The following is an 18862-nucleotide window of genomic DNA, read 5'->3' on the forward strand; positions in this document are numbered from 1 at the left end:
AAAAAAAAATATCCTGGGCCTGAGAAGCAATGGTCTTTGTCTCTACTACATAAATTTTGAAGGAATCAGGTTAAAATATTCACTGCAAAAAATAAAATATTCACTGCACATCTTAAATGAAATTTATAGATGTGTCTAACACTGCATATTATTCTAATTTTATGTTTTTATGGATTGGCTTTAAATTTCTTTTATTACTAGTTTATATAAATTATATTTTATTGGCTCTGCCTGGCTTTGTGTGTACCTTTTATCTCTGGTAAATTAGTATTTATGTCTACATTTAAGGTGTTTTTTAATTGTTTCTCAACTGAAGTAACTCCCTTGCTGTTTCCAGTATCTGATTAGGGATTAGGAGATGTGTATTCTAAGTTTTGTCTCTGCCATGACTAGCTGCCTAACCAGGAGTAAATAACTTGCTCTCTCTCTCTCTGGGTCTCAGTTCTCTTATTAATCAAATGGAGGAGCTAGATTAAGTAATCTATAATCTTCATTCCAGCTCTATTGACACATGATTCTCTACCCCGTAGATGGTGCCCTACCTAACATGTAAAATACCTATCTGAATACGTTAAGATTGAGAAAATGCAGGTTGTATGATAGGTCAAGCACTTCATACAGGGTTTGGCATTCAACGCAAGAAACAAATATCAAGATAAAAAGAGAGAGAGAGAGAGAGACCGAAAAGCACAAAAGAAGACGATGAGTTGCAGTGGTGATTATGTCATTTTGGAAGGGGCGGCTGAAAACCATCTGGTGTAACATTTCCTCAAGGCAGGTGAAAAGGCTGGCTTCCCCTGATCACTAGCTGGGATAAGACATCTCCAGTAAGCAACCTGGATCGGAGGTTGGTGGGGTCGCCTCCGCAAAGCATTAGCAGCGATCGTCTGGGGGACTTAACTAGGTGGGCCTTAAATGCCGAACAAGATCCAGGGTCTGCTTTGGTAAACAGAGCGCGGGACCAAGTAATATGGGCTCATGCTGTGCCTGGCACTAGGTTACCTTCCAGGCAGAAAAGAACATAGGTTGAAAGGACACGGTGGAGTTTGAAGGGGAGAAGCACCCACATTCCTTGCCCAGGAGGACCCTCCCGGAAGGATGCTGGTGGGTGGGGCAGAGATGCTGGACGGGATTCCAGCTGTCTACACAAGGCACCTCCCTCTGGACATTCTTGGTTCACCTAACTAGAGAAAGCTAGATCAAAGGGACCCTCAAGTCAGCCTCGTGCCTCATGAAGGGAAACAGAAGAGAGATCCCCGCAGGAGAAGGGAGGGAGGGAGCAAACAAAATTAACCACCCTCGCCCTTGGGCCGCTCTGCCTACAGGTCAAGGCTGCGGTCAGTTCCCCGCGCAGAGCGGCGACCCCGCAGGTCGAGTGCGTGTTCTCCACCAATCAGCGGCGTAGAAAAATATTCCGGAGGCATTGATTGGCTCAACCGGCCGGCGGGCTCAGGGACTCAGCGCTGCGATTGGCTGAGGTGTTGCCGTGGCGACAGGTCGCGCACAGGCGCATTGCACGTCTGTTGAAGCCGGGTGGCTGCTAGGCAACAGCAAACATTCCCGACTACAGTCAACTTTCTCCTCCCAGACCTGGCTTTGCCGTCTCTGGAGACCTTGGGCAGCGGCGGCTCTGGCCGCTCTAGGCTAACTTGGTGAGTCCTGAGAAATAGAGCTGTGAGGCTGGGCTCCGACTGCTGGGCCGAGGCGTCAGCTTGGCTTTCGGAGCTCATAAAGGATCAGTAAGGTTCAGAGAGGCAGAGAAAGTCAGTGGAAAGGAATTTAGTGGCCATTTACTACCTACTTATCATTTTAGAGGAATGGAAACTGAGGGATAGAGGTGTCAAGAGACTTGTCCAAGATCTCACAGAGTGATCAGATCTAGACTGCGCTACTCAATATGGTAGCCACTGGCCACAAAGTGGTGAGTTGAGATCGGCTCTAAATGTGAAGTACACACTGGATTTCGAAGAGGTGGTAACAAACAATGAAGTAAACAATAATAAGTTTTTTTTTTTATTGATTACATGTTGAGAATATTTGGGATCCGTTAAATAAAGCACATTTAAAATTAATGTCACCACTTCCTTTTTTGGGATTTTGAATATGGCTACTTGAAAAAATTAAAATTGCATAGGAGATCCTGATTGGCCAGCACAGATCTAGACTAAAACCTAGGCCTGCTGACACCTGTCTCAAGACCTTATGTGCTCTGGTGCTCTTTTGAAGGGAAGTATCTCCACCCATCTGGTGGGGTGGGAGTGTGAGTGGTGGTGAAGATGCAAGACCACTACTCAAGGCTCATAGTTGTAGTATTATGAATCAGTATGCGTATTTTAACAATTTCCTCATGCATATGAGAGTTCCAGGAGTGGTGTTTTAGGATTTAATCCTCAACTATTTTTCCTTTTGGTTGTTTCTTGTTTTGGTTTTGGTGTTTTGTTTTTGTTTTTGTTTTTGTTGTGAGCGCCTAGGCTGTATTTCCCAGATTGCCTGCATTATACTTACCTGTATTTTGAACAAGCTCCCCTGGAGATATTTTGCAGACTCAAGCATGAAAAACATTGATATCAATACTAATTGCATTTCTTTTCATCCTTCCAAATGTAGGCCAGTATGGTCTCAAAACCAGTGGCATTTGAAGCATCTAAGAACCTGTTAGAAATTCAAATTCCTGGATCCCACCCCAGCTACTTGAAAGACAGGCATTTTCATTTCTCTGATTCAAGTCCTCAGTTTGGAAGAAATTGGTCACTTTGTGGGTTTTCTTTAGGGGTGAGCAAATTCAACACTCCCTAGTTCTTAAGTCATTTCCACAGGTCCCACTTCCCCAGTTCTTCTGTTCTACTTTTCATTTTTCCTTTGTCGACCCTACCCTTTACAGGAGAGAGAGAATGGCTTTTCACACCCCAGAGAAGAATGTCAAACTGGAAAATACTGACGAACAGGTGGAAAACCCCATCCTTACAAGACTGAACAGTGGAACAGACAAAGGAAGACTGAGTATTATAGTACCCACAGAAAATGAATCTGACGTGCAGTTCCTGACATTCAGGCATACCACAAAAGCTCAGGAAAGAACAAGAAAACGACAGCAGCCTATAAAACTAGAGCCTCTGGTAAGTTTGAAAACCAGCATTTTAAGCCACTTTTGGCAGCACAGGAGGTTGAAAATTTGCTATATTGCTAAGGGAGATGGTCGTTTCCAGACTCAAAGAAAGAATGAAAGCCTAAAAGTTAAGATTTGTTTATGAAGTTGTAAATGCGGTAGACATTTATTAAAAAAAAAAACTGAGTTCTAGGCATTCTTCAAGGTGAGGGGAATACAGTTGTGAACAAAGTTTTTTTTATCAGATAATCCTCTCTAGGATTATGTACAATACAAATAATTATATAAGTTGTAAGGCCTTTTTAGATATTAGAGTACCACTTATTACTGGTACCTTCTGGGAGAGTAACATATATGTTATATACATATAGTTCTATCAATGTACTTTTATTTTTTATTTATTTTTTTTTTAATTTTATTTTTTTTTAATTTTTTTTTTTAATTTTTATTTATTTATGATAGTCACACAGAGAGAGAGAGAGAGAGAGGCAGAGACACAGGCAGAGGGAGAAGCAGGCTCCATGCACCGGGAGCCTGACGTGGGATTCGATCCCGGGTCTCCAGGATCGCGCCCTGGGCCAAAGGCAGGCGCCAAACCGCTGCGCCACCCAGGGATCCCTATCAATGTACTTTTAAAGTAAATGCCTAGTATTCTAAAAATTTTTGTGCAAGTCTGAAAGTACTTAATTTTAAGAATCCATTTGTGCCCTTGGATAATTCTAAATCCATGTAAAGGAGCAATGGAAGTGCATAAAGTAAGAAGTGAAGGTTATCACTTGTTAGTGGTTGCCCTTTAGGCTGTTTATATGTTTATTTATTCATTTGTGTGTATGTGTATAACATACATAGCTATAAAATAAGACTATGCAATACATACTGATTTTCAAAGTACTTACTTCACTTAAACATACAGAAATTTTTCCAATCCATGCATAACGAGCTTTCTTTTCTAACAGCAGCACTGTATTTTGTTGCATGGATGTGCCATAATATAGTAACCATTAACTGGTGTCCTATTGATGGGAGTTCAGGTTATTTGCTGTTTGTTTTGTTATTGCTTTTATTTTGTGATAACAGCTAATGCTGCAACAGATGGCCTTGCTTTTGTACATATAAAGATGGATTCCTTGAAGTGTCATTTTATAGATCATAAACTTCCATGCATTTTTAATTTTGAAAAATATTGCTCAATTGCAGTTGAGATTTAACCATTTACTTTAAGGTCTACCTACAGTGTATAAGGGGGCCTATTTACCCACATCTTTGCCAAACCTGACACTCAGTTCTTTTATCTCTGCTAGACTGATAGTTAAAATAACATCACTTTGTTATAATTTGCATCTTATTAGTGAAGTGTATTTTCATTCATTCATTGACATAATTATTATTTTTTGGATTCTGTTCATAACCTTTTGCCCACTTCAGAATTAGATTGTTGGGGCACCTGGTTGGCTTATTGGGTGGAGTGTGCAACTCTTGATCTTGAAGTTGGGAGTTCAGGCCTGCATTGAGTGTAGAGATTGCTTAAAAATAAAATCTTCAGAAAAATCAGATTATTTTTTCCTATCCATTTATGAGTTCTAAATATATATATATTATGAATACTAACCCTTATTCCATTGTTTCTCAACTTAAGTACTTAAGTACTCAAACTTAAGTACTCATTCCTTTTGAAGGAAAACATTCTTGAGCATCTATAGTCCTGATTTGTTATTTTTATTTTTAGGTTACTTTATATGAGAAAATATTAGCCTAGGAATTAATTTGAGTTGATAATAAGCAAATTGACATCTTAGATACAAAGAAAACTGCACAACCAACTGTTTAGGTTACCAAAAATGTGAACTAATAGATGTTGTTGAGTTGGCACTGGACTTCCATTTGCAAGGTGGATGTGGTACTGACCACTGCTGTCTCTTCTAGGGGGTTCATTCAGTGTGCCTGCACTACATGTGTGGGGGGCATCAGGACCTACCTGTCATTTTTCTCCCATAGACTTAATATGAAACCTTTTACATTTATTTCTCTGCGACATATTTACTTATACTTGGCAAAAGCATGTCATTAACCCTTTATGATCAAAGTTGTTCTATTTGTCTTCAGTGCAGTTAATTTATGTATATTAAATGTTTATTATGTACCCACTATGCACCAGGCTTTGGGCCATGCTCTGGGAATATAGCAATGAACAAAGCAGGCAACATTCCTGTTGACATTCTAGTAACCCTAAATAAATAGGCTGAACAATTTCATGTAATGGTAGGTGTTATTAAGAAAATAATACAGAAATAAGAAGATGTCATTTGCACAAGCCCTAGTCTAGAGCCCATACACCTGCCACACATGAGAATGGACAAGCCATTGGTGGATTCCAGTCCCCAGCCTTTAAGCTGCCTCAACTGATGCTCTAATAGAGCAGAGGCAAGCTGTCCCCAGTGAGTTCTGCCAGAATTATAGGTTTTTTGAGTAAAATAAATGGAGGTGTTTTTTAAGTCACTAAATTTGGGGCTGTTTGTTAGGTAATAATAGATGACTAAAGCAATACAACTAATCCATGAATATGGTAATTCATACAGTATTAAAAATAAATAAGGAATAAAGTGAAAACTGCCTGAATTTCCATCATGCAGAGAGAAAGCTTTGCAGTCAAGTAACTGATTTCTTGTGTGTGGGTATCTGTAGTTTGATATTTTTATATAGAGTTAATACTATGGTATTTTCTTTTTATGATTGCTAGCCCTTCTCTTCTGTTTACTCTTCTCCTCCTCCTACCCCTACCCCTTCCTTCCTTCCTTCCTTCTCTTTCTTTCTTCCTCCCTCCCACCTCCCTTCCCTATTCTACTCTTCTTTCATGTTTTTTCCTTTCAATTCTCCAATTTCCAAGCCCTTTGTCTATGGTATCTGAGGTTAACCACAATCTAGGGTGTATCCCTTCTTGCCTTTCTCCACATTCAGTTTTATACAAATGGATAAACACACATAAAGTACTTATTTAGATTTTTGGACATTTGTCTTGAAACATCTTATAAATACAGTACTCTGCATGTTGCTTCTTTTTTTTTTTTTTAAGATTTTTATTCATTTATCCGTGAGAGAGAGAGAGAGAGAGAGAGAGAGAGAGAGGCAGAGACACAGGCAGAGGGAGAAGCAGGCCCCAAGCAGGGAGCCCGACAAGGGACTCCATCCCGGGGCTCCAGGATCACGCCAGGGGCTGAAGGTGGCACTAAACTGCTGAGCCACCCAGGCTGCCCTGCATGTTGCTTCTTAAACCTAAATATACATTGTAGGACTTTCTCAGATGATATTTCTTTCTTTTTTCCTTTTTTTAGAGAGAAAACATGAGCAGGGGTGAGAGGCAGAGGGAAAGAGAATCCCAATCAGGCTCTACATCCTACTCGGAGCCTGACACAGGGCTGGATATCATGATCTGAGCCAAAATCAAGAGTTAGGCTCTTAACGACTGAGACACCCAGATGCTCCTCAGATGATATTTCTATAACACATTCTTTTTAATGGTTGCCTATCCCATGAAAGTATCCTATTGCATGAATATTCCATAATTTATTAAATCTTTTGGCATATTTGTTTTACAAATACTTAAGTGGTACAGCAAAATCATTGTATCCATCCCCACAGGTGCTTATATTCTTGTGGAATGGAGTTCCATGACTGATATTGTTGGGTTGAAGAGGAAAAAAAAAAGTATCTACGTAATTTACCTTGATTTCTGTAACCAGAAACCTCACACACATTTTGCTTGGGGACCAGTTTCTCAAACCAGTGCCCATGTGCTGCCTAAATTAAATTTTACCTTTCCTAGGTTTTCCTGTAATATCTTCCAGCCTTTTACTGGAAAGTATTTTGGAGAGGCTGGAAGTGTCCCCTCACACCAGATGCTACAAATCATCTCTCCATTTGATTAGTATTAATGGGGCCTGTTCTTATGGGAATTGAAGCATTCTCTTTGTATTGGACTTTTATTTTCTCTCCACTGACTGCCATTTTATACTCAGTCTGTTGATGGCATTTCCCCACTTGTTCTCCCATTTTACTGTTCTTTATTTTTGTACTTTCACATTTAAAGCTTTCATTCATGTGAACTTTTAACCATTTGTTTTGATTACAGTGGCTTTGTAGCATTGTTTTGATAAGTAGAAGGCAACTGCTTCCTCACTATTCTTATTTTTTATATATTCTCTGTTTTAATTATCCTTCTGTAAAAAATTTAAAATTTGTTCTTATAAGTAATCCATTAAAAAATGTACAGAAGTTTCAGAGTTAAAGTCTATTGTCTACCATTGCCCTTCATCCATCCAGCTTCCTTCTCTAGAGGTAACCAATCCAATGATAAGACTGTATTGTGTAGGCTTTCAGAGATTTATTCACTGTATAAGCCTAAAATTAGTATACAAACAAATTTTTCTGTCTCTTGCTTTCTTTATTTAATACATAGCTTGGAGATCATATTAGTTCAAAAAGTTCCTTTATATCAATTTTCTTTATAGCTCATAATATCCTATCATAGATGAATGCACCTTAATTTATTTAGTAAGCTCTAAATTTATAGATTAGGTTTTTAAAATAGTATTTTTGTGACAACAGTGTTACAGTGAATAATTTTGTACATTTGTCATCTCATACATGTGAGCTTCTATATGTAGGTGGATTTCCTAGACATGGGATTGCCAACCCAAAACATGTACATTTATAATTTTGGTTAATAAATGATGTGTCAGTAATATAAAAATGCTATCTCAGAATAGTTTTAATTTAAATTCCTTTTTTAATACGGTTGAACATCTTTTCATATGTTTAGGAGTTATTGTTTTTCTATGAAATATATGAATATTCATGTCTTACTTTCTAATTGAATAGTTGTTATTTTTCTTATTGATTTGCATGAGCTCTTTATTTATTAGGAAATAAGCCCTTAACTGTGATAAGCATGATAAAAATTTTCAAGGTTTGTTTTAGTTCCTAATTTTTAAGTAGTTGAGTTTATGTCTTCTGAGTTTTATGTAATTCTTAGGCTCTACATTTATCAAAATTGTATAGTTATCTAGTGATGTCATAGATAACTTTTCTTTAAAAGTTACTTTAAGATTATTTTTATTATTTTTGTTATTTTACATTTAAATCCTTGATCTCTTAAGAACTTTTCCCAGTGTAATGAATGAAAGGATTTAACTTTTTTCCTAATACTTACCCAATTATTTCACTATTATTTATTGAATAATACTATTTCCCTAAAATTAGCAACTTTATTATAGACTAAGTTCCCTTTTATATTTTGGGATCTGTTACTAGACTTTCCATTCTGATCCATTGATCTGTTTTCCTATTCACATGTCCAGAATACACAGTTTTAATTATTGTAGTTTTATAACATTTTTGTATCTGGCAGGACTGGTCTTCATTAATCCCTCCCCCTGCCACCCAGACTTTTGTAGCTATTCTTTTTAATTTATTTTTATGTATTACATTTAGGACCAGATTGTCTAATCTCTAAGACATCCTGTCAGGATCATATTAAATTTATAGATTAATTTAAAATTGAAATTTTTATTACAATTAATTTTCCAAATTATGAACACAATGGAATTTTATTTGTTCGCTTTTTCCTCCAAGACCATCATGAGTGTTTTAAAGTCCTCTTCATATGACTTTTACTTATTTCTTAGGTTTTATTTTTAGATGCTAATTTTGTGCTAGTTTTTCTGTTTATTCTCTTAGGTGTTTCAGGTAAACAATAAAATCATCTGATAATAATGACAGTTTTGCCACCTTCTTCCCGATTGTTATTTTTATACTATGTCTTTGGACTACTGCACTGTAGAATAAGTAGGGAGAGCAGACACTTTTTGTCTTTCTCCTGAGGTTAGTAGGAATATTTCTAAGTATTTCCCCTTTAAGCATGATATTAGCCATTGAGATTTTAAAGGAAGTATCTATCCTTCTTTTTTTTTTTATTTAAAGATTTTATTTATTTATAGAGGGAGGCAGAGACACAGGCAGAGGGAGAAGCAGGCTCCATGCAGGGAGCCCCACGTGGGACTCAATTCCGGGTCTCCAGGATCACACCCTGGGCTGAAGGCAGCGCCAAACCACTGAGCCACCAGGGCTGCCCTCTATCCTTTCTTGATTAATGTTTTATCAAAAGCAGATTTTTATCAAAAACTCATAAGTATGGGCACCTGGCTGGCTCAGTGAGAAGAGCATGCAACTCTTGATCTTGGGGTCGGGAGTTTGAACCCCACGTTGGGTGCAGAGATTACTTAAATAAATAAACAAGCTTTAAAAAAATCATAGATTTTTATCAAAAATAGTTGAATTTTACCAAATGCCTTTTGACATATATTGAGATGATTATGTGATTTTTCCCACAATTAGCATTTAGCATTTCTTTATACTTTTGCAGGTTTTGTTTTCTATTATTTTTTAAGATTTTATTTAATTTCTCATGAGAGATACAGAAAGAGAGGCAGAGACATAGGCAGAGGGAGAAGCAGGCCCCTCACAGGGAGCCTCACGTGGGACTTGATCCCAGGACTGCAGGATCACGACCTGAGCCAAAGGCAGACTCTCAACCATTGAGCCACTCAGGTACCCCTTGTTTTTCATTTTCCATGAGATTTTATAGTTTGATTTTATATATATATATATATATATATATATATATATATATACATATATATAGAGAGAGAGCTTGTTTTTCATTTTCCATGAGATTTCATAGTTTGATATATATATAGCACTTTATTTTATATATTATATAATTATATATTATATATATTTATATATTATACTTATATATATTTATATATATATATATAAAATAAGGTCCTGTGTTTCTCTCGTTAAATTCTTAAATATTTCAACCTTAGTTTTTTATTGTGATCCAGTTTGTTTACTTTTAACACAGAGAAAAGCAAATGGATTTTGTGTGTTTACTCTGTAACCAGAAACCTCACCAATATTCTTTTAAATCCTTATAGTTACTTTAGTAATTAGGCTTTTATTTTTAATGTATATAATAAATATCATTGATAGATAATTTTGCCTTTCTTTCCTAGTGTTTACAGCAGTTACTTTATTTTTTAAATTATGGGTCACTATGGCCCATGGGTCAAATCCAGCCCTATTTTGTAAATAATGTTTTTTTGGATCACAGTGATACCAGTTATTTTCATATTGTCTAAGGCTGCTTTGGTGCTGCAATGGTAGAGTATTTGTGACAGAGACCATATGACCCACAAAACCTAAAATATTTACCATCTGGTCCTTTACAGAAAACATTTACCAGCCTCTGTTCCAGATGCTTCAATTTGAGAATTGAAAAATAAAGGTGGGAGTGAAAATAGTGATCTTGTTCTTGATTTTCACAGTGGCTTTAGGTTTTTACTATTTAGGGTGATTGAGGTTTGCTGCTGATTTTGCTAAATAGTTATATTAAGAAGTTTTCCTCTGTTTTTATTTTATTATTATGAAAATTTCAAATATGCAAAAAGCTATAAAGAGAAATGTAGTAAATAAGTATGTGTATCCCAAATTAATAATATTGAATTTTGCTTGGTTTGATTCAATATCCATTTTTAAAGGAATGTGTTACAGATACATTTCAAATATCTTTTATGCCCTATTTTAGTCTCAATGCCCTCTCTCCTTGCTTGGAGATGGTCACTATTATGGTTTATGTGAATCTATCTAATTCTTTGTATTTTTGCTACTTTATTTGAAAAATTCAATTTCTCCCAACATTTTACTATAAAAAGTTTCAAATATACAGAAAATTGAAATAATAATAAAATGAATATTTACATACCATCTACTTAGATTAAAAAATTATTAGTGTTTTGCCATATTTGCATTCTTTTTCTATATACATATTTGTTAATTTTAAGGGACTTCCTTAAGCTGAAATGAAGGGGCTTAGTATACTTAGTAACAGAAAAACATGAAAGTATAAATCTCACAGATAAAGGTGAATATATAGTAATATTCAGAATAATCTAATGTAATGGTGGTGGATTAATCACTTATTTATAAAGCTAGTTGAAGATTAAAAGACAAAAGTAGTAAAAATATAACTAATATTTTGTCATGAATATACAAAATAGAGTGATATAAATCATGATATTAAATGTTGATGGAGGTTCCCTTTTCTCCATATTCTCACAACACTTGCTGCTTGTCTTTTTCAGAGTAGCCATTCTGACAGGTGTGAGGTGGTATCTCATTGTGGATTTGGTTTGATTCAATATCAAACCATTTCTCTGATGATTAATGATCTTGAGCATCTTTTCATATACTTGCTGTCCATCTATATATCTTTTTTGGAAAAATGTGTACACAGATCGTCTGCCCATTTTTTAATTGGATTGTTTTGTTTTTGCTATTGAGTCGTAGGAGTTGTCTACATATTTTGGGTCTTAATCCCCTATCATTATATGATTCACAAATATTGTCTCTCACTTAGTAGATTGCCTTCTCATTTTGTTGATGGTTTCATTTGCTGTACAGAAGCCTTCCTCTCCCTTCTTACCTTGTGATTCTGGTCTGTGTTAATTTTCAACACTGTTATATAGCTGAGATCTTCCTTCCCCCATCTCTGTAGTCTTTTCCTCAGTGAGTGGCCCGAGAGAGATTTTTAGCCAAAACCAAAGGTAATTTGCACACTGAAAACGTAATAGCTATTTCCTTTACTTACTCCCAAGCTTTTTTTCTCACTCTAGTTGTAAGAGATTAGCTATCATGCTAAAATCATAATGCTTAGAAACTTAAAGCCATTATTGTGAATTCCTTGAATTAGTGTATCATGTGGAATGCTGGATTTTATGGCCTTAATCTGCAATTTGATCAGCCTAATATAATGCCATGATTTCTTTTTTAAATTTATTTTGTCACAATTTCTTTTAGATATTCAAGAAGTTATGGCTATGGGAATTGATTAATGACTTTTGGGTAGAATGTTAGGATTATACAGTCCTTCCCACAATATTTATTCTGATGAATGGTGGGAGTTTGTAATGCACAATTACTAGATATGTGATTTCATGCCTCTGAGTCTTTTCTGTCATAACCTTACTCCTAGATATATACATATAGCACTTTATTTTATATATTATTCCTTATATATTTATCCTATAAATAAATATATATATTTAGGATTATATATATATATATATCCTAGAAGTATTCATTGATAATAAAGGGACAGAATTAATAGAAACCAAATTGCAAAGTCTTAGTTTAGTGATAGGCCATGTCCAGACTATGGTGAGAACTACCATAATGATTGTGACTTGGATAGGAAATTACCCCAGGGAGATTAATTTCTGACAGGAATAAGTCCAAAGTGAAGAATAAGTTGGGTTCATGTTAATATTAAAAAGATTAACATGTCTCTTTATTCCCCAAAGCCAGTGCTAAAAGTCTACCAAGATCATAAGAGGCCAGAATACATATATGAGCAGAACCGATCTCAGTTAATCACTTCTGGAGTCATAAAACCTCCAGGAAGCACTGAAGAAAGAAGTTCTGCCAAAATATCTGTTCAGTTTCTTAAGCATGAGGATCCTCTGGTGAAGAAAAAACAGGTATACTATTAAACTATTTAATTGATCCTTCCACTTTAATTTTAGTTCCCTATAGCATTGCTAACATGCTTTTAACTCATAAGGATAGTTGCAGAATTTTTCTATCAGGTTGCACAGTGGATTTGGGGAGTACTGTACTTCTTAGTTCTTATTCGAGGAAAATTTAAACAGTAGAGGAAAATCATAAAGGAAAACTTGCAGTATCTATTCAGTGTCCTCTGATCTTTTCTTGCGTATTAAAAGAAGACATACTAGTGTTTTGAATTTTATTTTACCTTTTATGAAATTTTCATCATTATTACCCAGAATGACAATCTTCGAAAACCTTGGTGAAGGGCAATAAAATAGAAAGTAAACCAGCTCGAAAGACAACTTCTGTGATTGGTGAGCTGTGGCGTGGGAAGTTGCCTTGCAAGGAATAAGTGAATAGTTGCTCTGGGGAGAAATCACCAGAGCACGACTTTCTATAAATACCTCTAGATAATTAAACAAAGGAACAGAAGTGGGAGAAAATGTGGACACACTCACAATAAATGCCAATAGAGCTGAGAATTCTCTGAGCTTTTAATTGAAAGGATCCTTTGAGACTAAACATTTCAGTGCTAGCGTCTTTCAGGCTTTGGGCTAGAGTTATAAAGGAAGAGATGAAGATAGGTTTCGTCCTTGAAGATTACAGAATCTGACAGTGGGTAGATGGACAAGTGAGCACTCAAACCCAGTGGGGTGTGATAAGAGCTCTTGTTGGTCATTTAAGGTACAAACTATGGTGAACCGAACAGAAGGAAATGCTTGTACCTGGTGGTGAGGGGCAGGGTCAGTGGAAGAAAGGCTACTGCAGAGAATAGAATAGTACTAGGCTGGGAGGAATGAATGGCAAGTTAATGAGGCAGGTCAGGGGGAGAGCAGTGGGCTTGAGAAGCTGGGTGGAAGGAGGTTCACTGTGAGTGTGGGTGAGATCACCCTCAAAGAATATTACATGATCAATTGCATGAAATTTTAGTTTCTGTAAAGTAGGAGAACAAGCTATCTTAAGTAGATCCAAGAAAGTTCTGATTGCCCATAAATTAATTTATTTGACATAAAGTGGACATCATGGTCTTGAATTTAAAGGAGAGGAATGAAATTGTGCACATCTAGGATGAAGGGAGGGGCTAAAAGGGAATGTTAAATTGTATGTTATGCCTGGTTGTAGCTGTATCTAAGTGAAGAATTCAATAGGAGTTAGAGGTTAAAGGGAAATGTGCAAGAAAGGGGGATATTCTATATAAAAGGAGAAAGGGTATTTATTCTGAGAAGAAGAGGGTCATTTTGGGGGAATATTGATCTCTCAGAATGAGTTTAGTTAGAATGGAAATGTATCAATGAAGATTCCCTGGGAGATAAAAGAAAGCAGTTGGGGGCTTTGCTCCTGGTAATTAAGGAAGATTGGTTACAAATTGAACTGAACGTCCGTTGTAGAAAATACTACAGGCTTACTGTACTTTATAAATAAATGCTTCCTGGGGCACCTAGGTGGCTCAGTCAGATAAGCATCTGCCTTGGATTCAGGTCATGATCTCAGGGTCCTGGGATCCAGTCCCGCACTGGGCTCTCTGCTCAGCAGGGGAGTCTGCTTCTCCCTCTCCTTCTGCCACTTCCCCACTTGTGTGCTTGCTCCAGTGCACCTGCTCTCTCTCTCTCTCTCTCAAATAAATAAAATCTTTAAATACATACATACATACATACATACATACTTCCTTTGTTCTCTTTCCCCCACCCTCTCAAAATCTGAACTTGTGTGGCTGTTTAAATTGAATCTCATCTTTGCGTTGAGTTACATAATTGGAAATAAGTACTCAGATGAAAATATATAAGCCTATTGTTGAAGAAATCTTGTACTTGGAAGGCAGTAAAACTTTTTGAAGGATATAATAAAGAAAATACATTCATTTTCTGTTAAATAGTAATACTCTAGTCTCATTAAAATATTCAAGTTGACTATAGCCCTTGTTGAAACATTGGGACAAAGCATTGTGTATTTTCTCTGGTTTGGAGATATCTCGCTTTTCTTTTACATAAGAAAACAGTGTTGTTGCTGCTGTTCCTGGACATTAGGTAAAAGAAGCACATCATATCTTTTAAGTTCAGAGATATATTTTCTTCAGCTCTAAACCTTCCAAGATTTTCATCTGAAATTCCTATTCAACAGGGTATATTTAATCAGAGATGGAGAATGATGGGATCTGTCAGTACAAACCTTCTGGGGAGCTTGTGGGAATCAATCTCTTGTAGAAATGGCAGCCTCTACTAGTTTTGCTAATAGGCAATAAAGGTATCATTTATATATTTACATCAGTTATTCAACATAGTGGGCCTGCAATGGTGATTCTTTTGTCTTCATGCCAGTTACCCTTCTGCTGCCAGAGAGATCAGGTGATGACCCTTGGAGTTAGTGTCAAATTCCTGAAACATGGTTATCCACGTCCTCCACAGGAGCACGATGTGTGTGTGTGATGCTGCCCCAGAGTTTGTTGGTGGAGGAACAAGGGGTGAATGGCCCTGAGAGCACAGATGGTGGAACTGGGGGATTAGAGTGAAGCTCATGTGTGTGGATGTGGTGAGGACTTAGCTCTGAGGTTCCAGTGGTGGTCCACAGCATCCACAGCTCCTGGGAGCAGCTTAGAAATGTGGGATTTCAGGCTCCACTCCAAACTGACATAGAATGTACATTTTAACAGAACACTTAGGTCATTCACATGCCTACAGAACAGGCAATCATGAGTTTGTCATCTAGATGCTTCTCCCAGGCTGATATCATATAATGGTGCTCAATACTCAACATAACCACCACTTACATACATTAAGAAGTTTATTATCAGCTGTGATAACAGCTGTTTAGGAATTTCACTCACTGAAAAGCATGAAGATTGTCAGAATCAGGTGGGGAGGCTGAAGGGGGAGAGGCCACAGTCAAGATAGATGCAAAGCAATTGAGCGGGAAGAGTGCTGGGCTCCTGAGAACACCAGAGAGCTGGTAGTATTTTGCTGTAATAAACTCTGAGTTAGAGAGGAGGTGGCAATGGGAGCGATGCTAGGGGGTCTGTGGAAGGGGATGGACGCCTGGATAACGAGGACTAGGAAGGAATACATCCCTGCCTTACAATAATTTGAATTTCTCAGTTCAAAAATGTTTACCTTTGAGCCCAAATATCTTAAGCAGTACGGTAATTGGTGCTTGAGGCTAACAGTTTGTCTTTTTTTATCCTTTGTTTTTTGCAAACACTCATATTTTTTAAAATTGGCTTTGTTTAGACCCAGCGGCCCATTGCTGAGATGTTTGCTCCCTCTCCTCCTAAACTGTCACGTACCAGTATTGGAAGAAGAGGACTCTATGGAACTAGTTCCTCAGCGTTCCCTAAGTACAGTTTCCACGACCGGGAAGAAGTCATTAAAGCCAACATTCATAATCCCTTGCAAATCATTAAAATAATACGAGAAAATGAACATCTTGGATTTCTTTATATGATCCCTGCAGTGCCAAGGTCTTCCATTGAATATGATACATATAATCTCAAGTGAGTTCTCTTTTATGAAACAATGTATTCAACAGTGAAAGTTTCATTTAAGATTGCAAATTATCCATAATTGCCTGGATATTAATGATAAATGTCAAATATGATTTTTATTATCCTCCAATGACAAATGAATCTTAATCACGACAATGTTATTTATTTTTTCTATTTAGCTTTCCTTTACTTGTAGACATTATTCTACAGAGTAGTGTGCATTGTTGTGCTTCTATGTTTATATTATATAATGCCATCTATTTTTAATCAGTATTCCAAAGATAATTTTGATATTTTGTGGTTACTGAGAAAAGATGGCAATGTGTAAAAAGCAAGTACATGATTTGATTTACGTGTTATTTCAACTTTTCTTAGTAGAGAGATAAGGATTTTTTTAAAAAAATAAAAGGAGTTTGATCACTTAAGGTATTTATATAGATTAATAACACACACATATACTCTTTATTATTACTAAACACACATTTGTTATTGAAATAATTAGAAGAATCATATAAATATGAGTCTCTGAATTGCTTTAAAGTTCAGCACAGGGCAGCCCGGGTGGCTCAGCGGTTTAGCGCCGCCTTCAGCCCAGGGCGTAATCCTGGAGACCCGGGATCGAGTCCCACGTCGGGCTACGTGCATGGAGCCTGCTTCTCCCTCCGCCTCTTTCTCTCATTCTCTCTCTCTCTCTCTCTCTCTCTCTCTCTCTCTCTCTCTCTATTTCTCATGAATAAATAAATAAAATTAAAAAAAATAAAGTTCAGCACAACAGGTAGTAGAATTTAAAGATGATACTGACTTTCCTCCATTGTTGTTTAGTTCAGATGACAACAGTTGTTGAGGCACTCTTTCCTGGAAGATGATAGTAGTGTAGCTTTACCACCAAATTCTTGGAGCTACCTTCCCATTCTCTGCTGCATGGAAAGATAAAAGGAGCTCCCAAGAATTCTCTTATTCTCCCTTATGCAGCACTGCAGTTTTGACTGAGTGAGGTAACAATGAAGACAGTTCTCCTTCTGGGAAAAAAAGAGGAAAAGAAGAAAAACATTTTAATCAAAGTTTTAAATGATTTATTTTAAATCCAGAAGAGATTAATTAGAGTGAGAAATAATTTGAAGAAAGAACAGAGATGCTTATAAGAATTCAACAAAATGTACTGAATACTGACTCTGTAGCATGAACGGTTCTAGGTACTAGAGATATTATTCAACCATCCAGATCAAAATTCCTGCCCTCATGGAGCTTATATTTTAAAAGGAGACAATGATAAACACAATACCTGAGTAAATTATAGAGAATTCTAGATGGTGGTAAGTATTAAAGAAAAAAATACAGTAGAGTGAAAGAGATTGGGAGTTCTGGGGAAGTTGTGAGTTAACTGGAATGTCAGGGTGGGCCTCATTGACAAGCTGCCATTTGAATAAGGACTGGAAGGAGAAGGAGTGAATGATGTGCTGGCAGGGAAAGAACATTCCAGACAATGGGAAAGTGAATACTAATATCCCAAGACTAATCAGCAAAAAATGGTTTATTTCCTGATTTTTAATACTTCTTGATTAATATGTGAAATGTTTTCATAGCTCTCTTTTATTTAAAGAAATCATCTAATAACTCAGATATCAAGGAGTGTCATTTCTGATATCCATTCCCCATTATGAGAGGAGTCAAATTTTGCCAAATGTAAAATGAGTCTCATCTATTTACTAGCATAAGACAAAGTATAAAAGATGAATATGGAAACTGTGCTTTTGCCCAATTCAGGAAATTAATGGTTTTTCTAGGTTAATGAACACTTCTACTTGGGGAACTGATAGTAGTAATGCTTGATGGTAATGTGCAAGGTCTCATTTAAGAAGATAGAGTTGGAATCATAGATTATTTTATTATGTTTTAGGATTAATGTTCACTTTTTCTCTCTGGCCTGAACTCCAAATACTCTACATCTTATGAAAAGGCAATCATTTGGGTGCAACAAACTTGGAAGCAGCTTAATTGGAAGTTAAAAATAGGAAATTCTGAGTCAACAAGATGATGACATGTTAAACTAAACTCCTTTAAAAAGTAATGTGATAAAATATAATGTCTTTGCCTGTTTTTCCAGCGCATGTTTTTCAATCCATCAAATGTGCAGTTCTATAATGAATAATCTCTATCACGATCCAAGTGAAAAAATAGTTCCATTTGTCCAGTTTATTCTAAAATATCAGCTTAGTGCTATGTTTTAGGTTTAAAAATTTTGTTAGGAATAAAATTCAAGGAGATCTCTAAATATGTTGGAATACCAATCTGAGTAAGTCCATAGCTATATGCTGCAGGTTATCTTGCCCAGGAAAGGGGCATAGTGGTGACTTTGGTCAGCTCTGGTGCAAGTAAAAAGGAAACTATGTAAAGGATCAAGAACTAGGGAGATCCTGAAGAGCACAGAGAACAGAGAATAGAATTGATCAAGACAAAGCAATCCTGTTTTGTTAGGAATTAGACCTTGAACAAGAGTGATTGTAACTGAAGGGTAGCCATGAGGTATAGGGGAAGACTGTCGGCTAGAGAGTTGGATTATATACCCATTTTGAGAGCACACCAAAGTGAATCACCATATTTTACATATCATAAAA

At 36.5% G+C, this 18862-nt stretch overlaps 1 protein-coding gene across 1 annotated transcript in view; it reads left to right on the forward strand.

The window, feature by feature from the left end:
* Positions 1–1549: 1549 nt before the first annotated feature.
* Positions 1550–18862, forward strand: part of DNAH6 (dynein axonemal heavy chain 6) — a 236551-nt gene continuing 219238 nt past the window's right edge. Inside the window, exons 1-4 of the mRNA XM_041756154.1 lie at positions 1550–1652; positions 2882–3116; positions 12526–12702; positions 15994–16256. Of these exons, the coding sequence (XP_041612088.1) occupies positions 2892–3116; positions 12526–12702; positions 15994–16256 (665 nt within the window). The 5' untranslated portion in view covers positions 1550–1652; positions 2882–2891. The remainder of the gene's footprint in view (positions 1653–2881; positions 3117–12525; positions 12703–15993; positions 16257–18862) is intronic.

Source organism: Vulpes lagopus, chromosome 5 (genome assembly GCF_018345385.1).
Source record: "Vulpes lagopus strain Blue_001 chromosome 5, ASM1834538v1, whole genome shotgun sequence".
NCBI lineage: Eukaryota > Metazoa > Chordata > Mammalia > Carnivora > Canidae > Vulpes > Vulpes lagopus.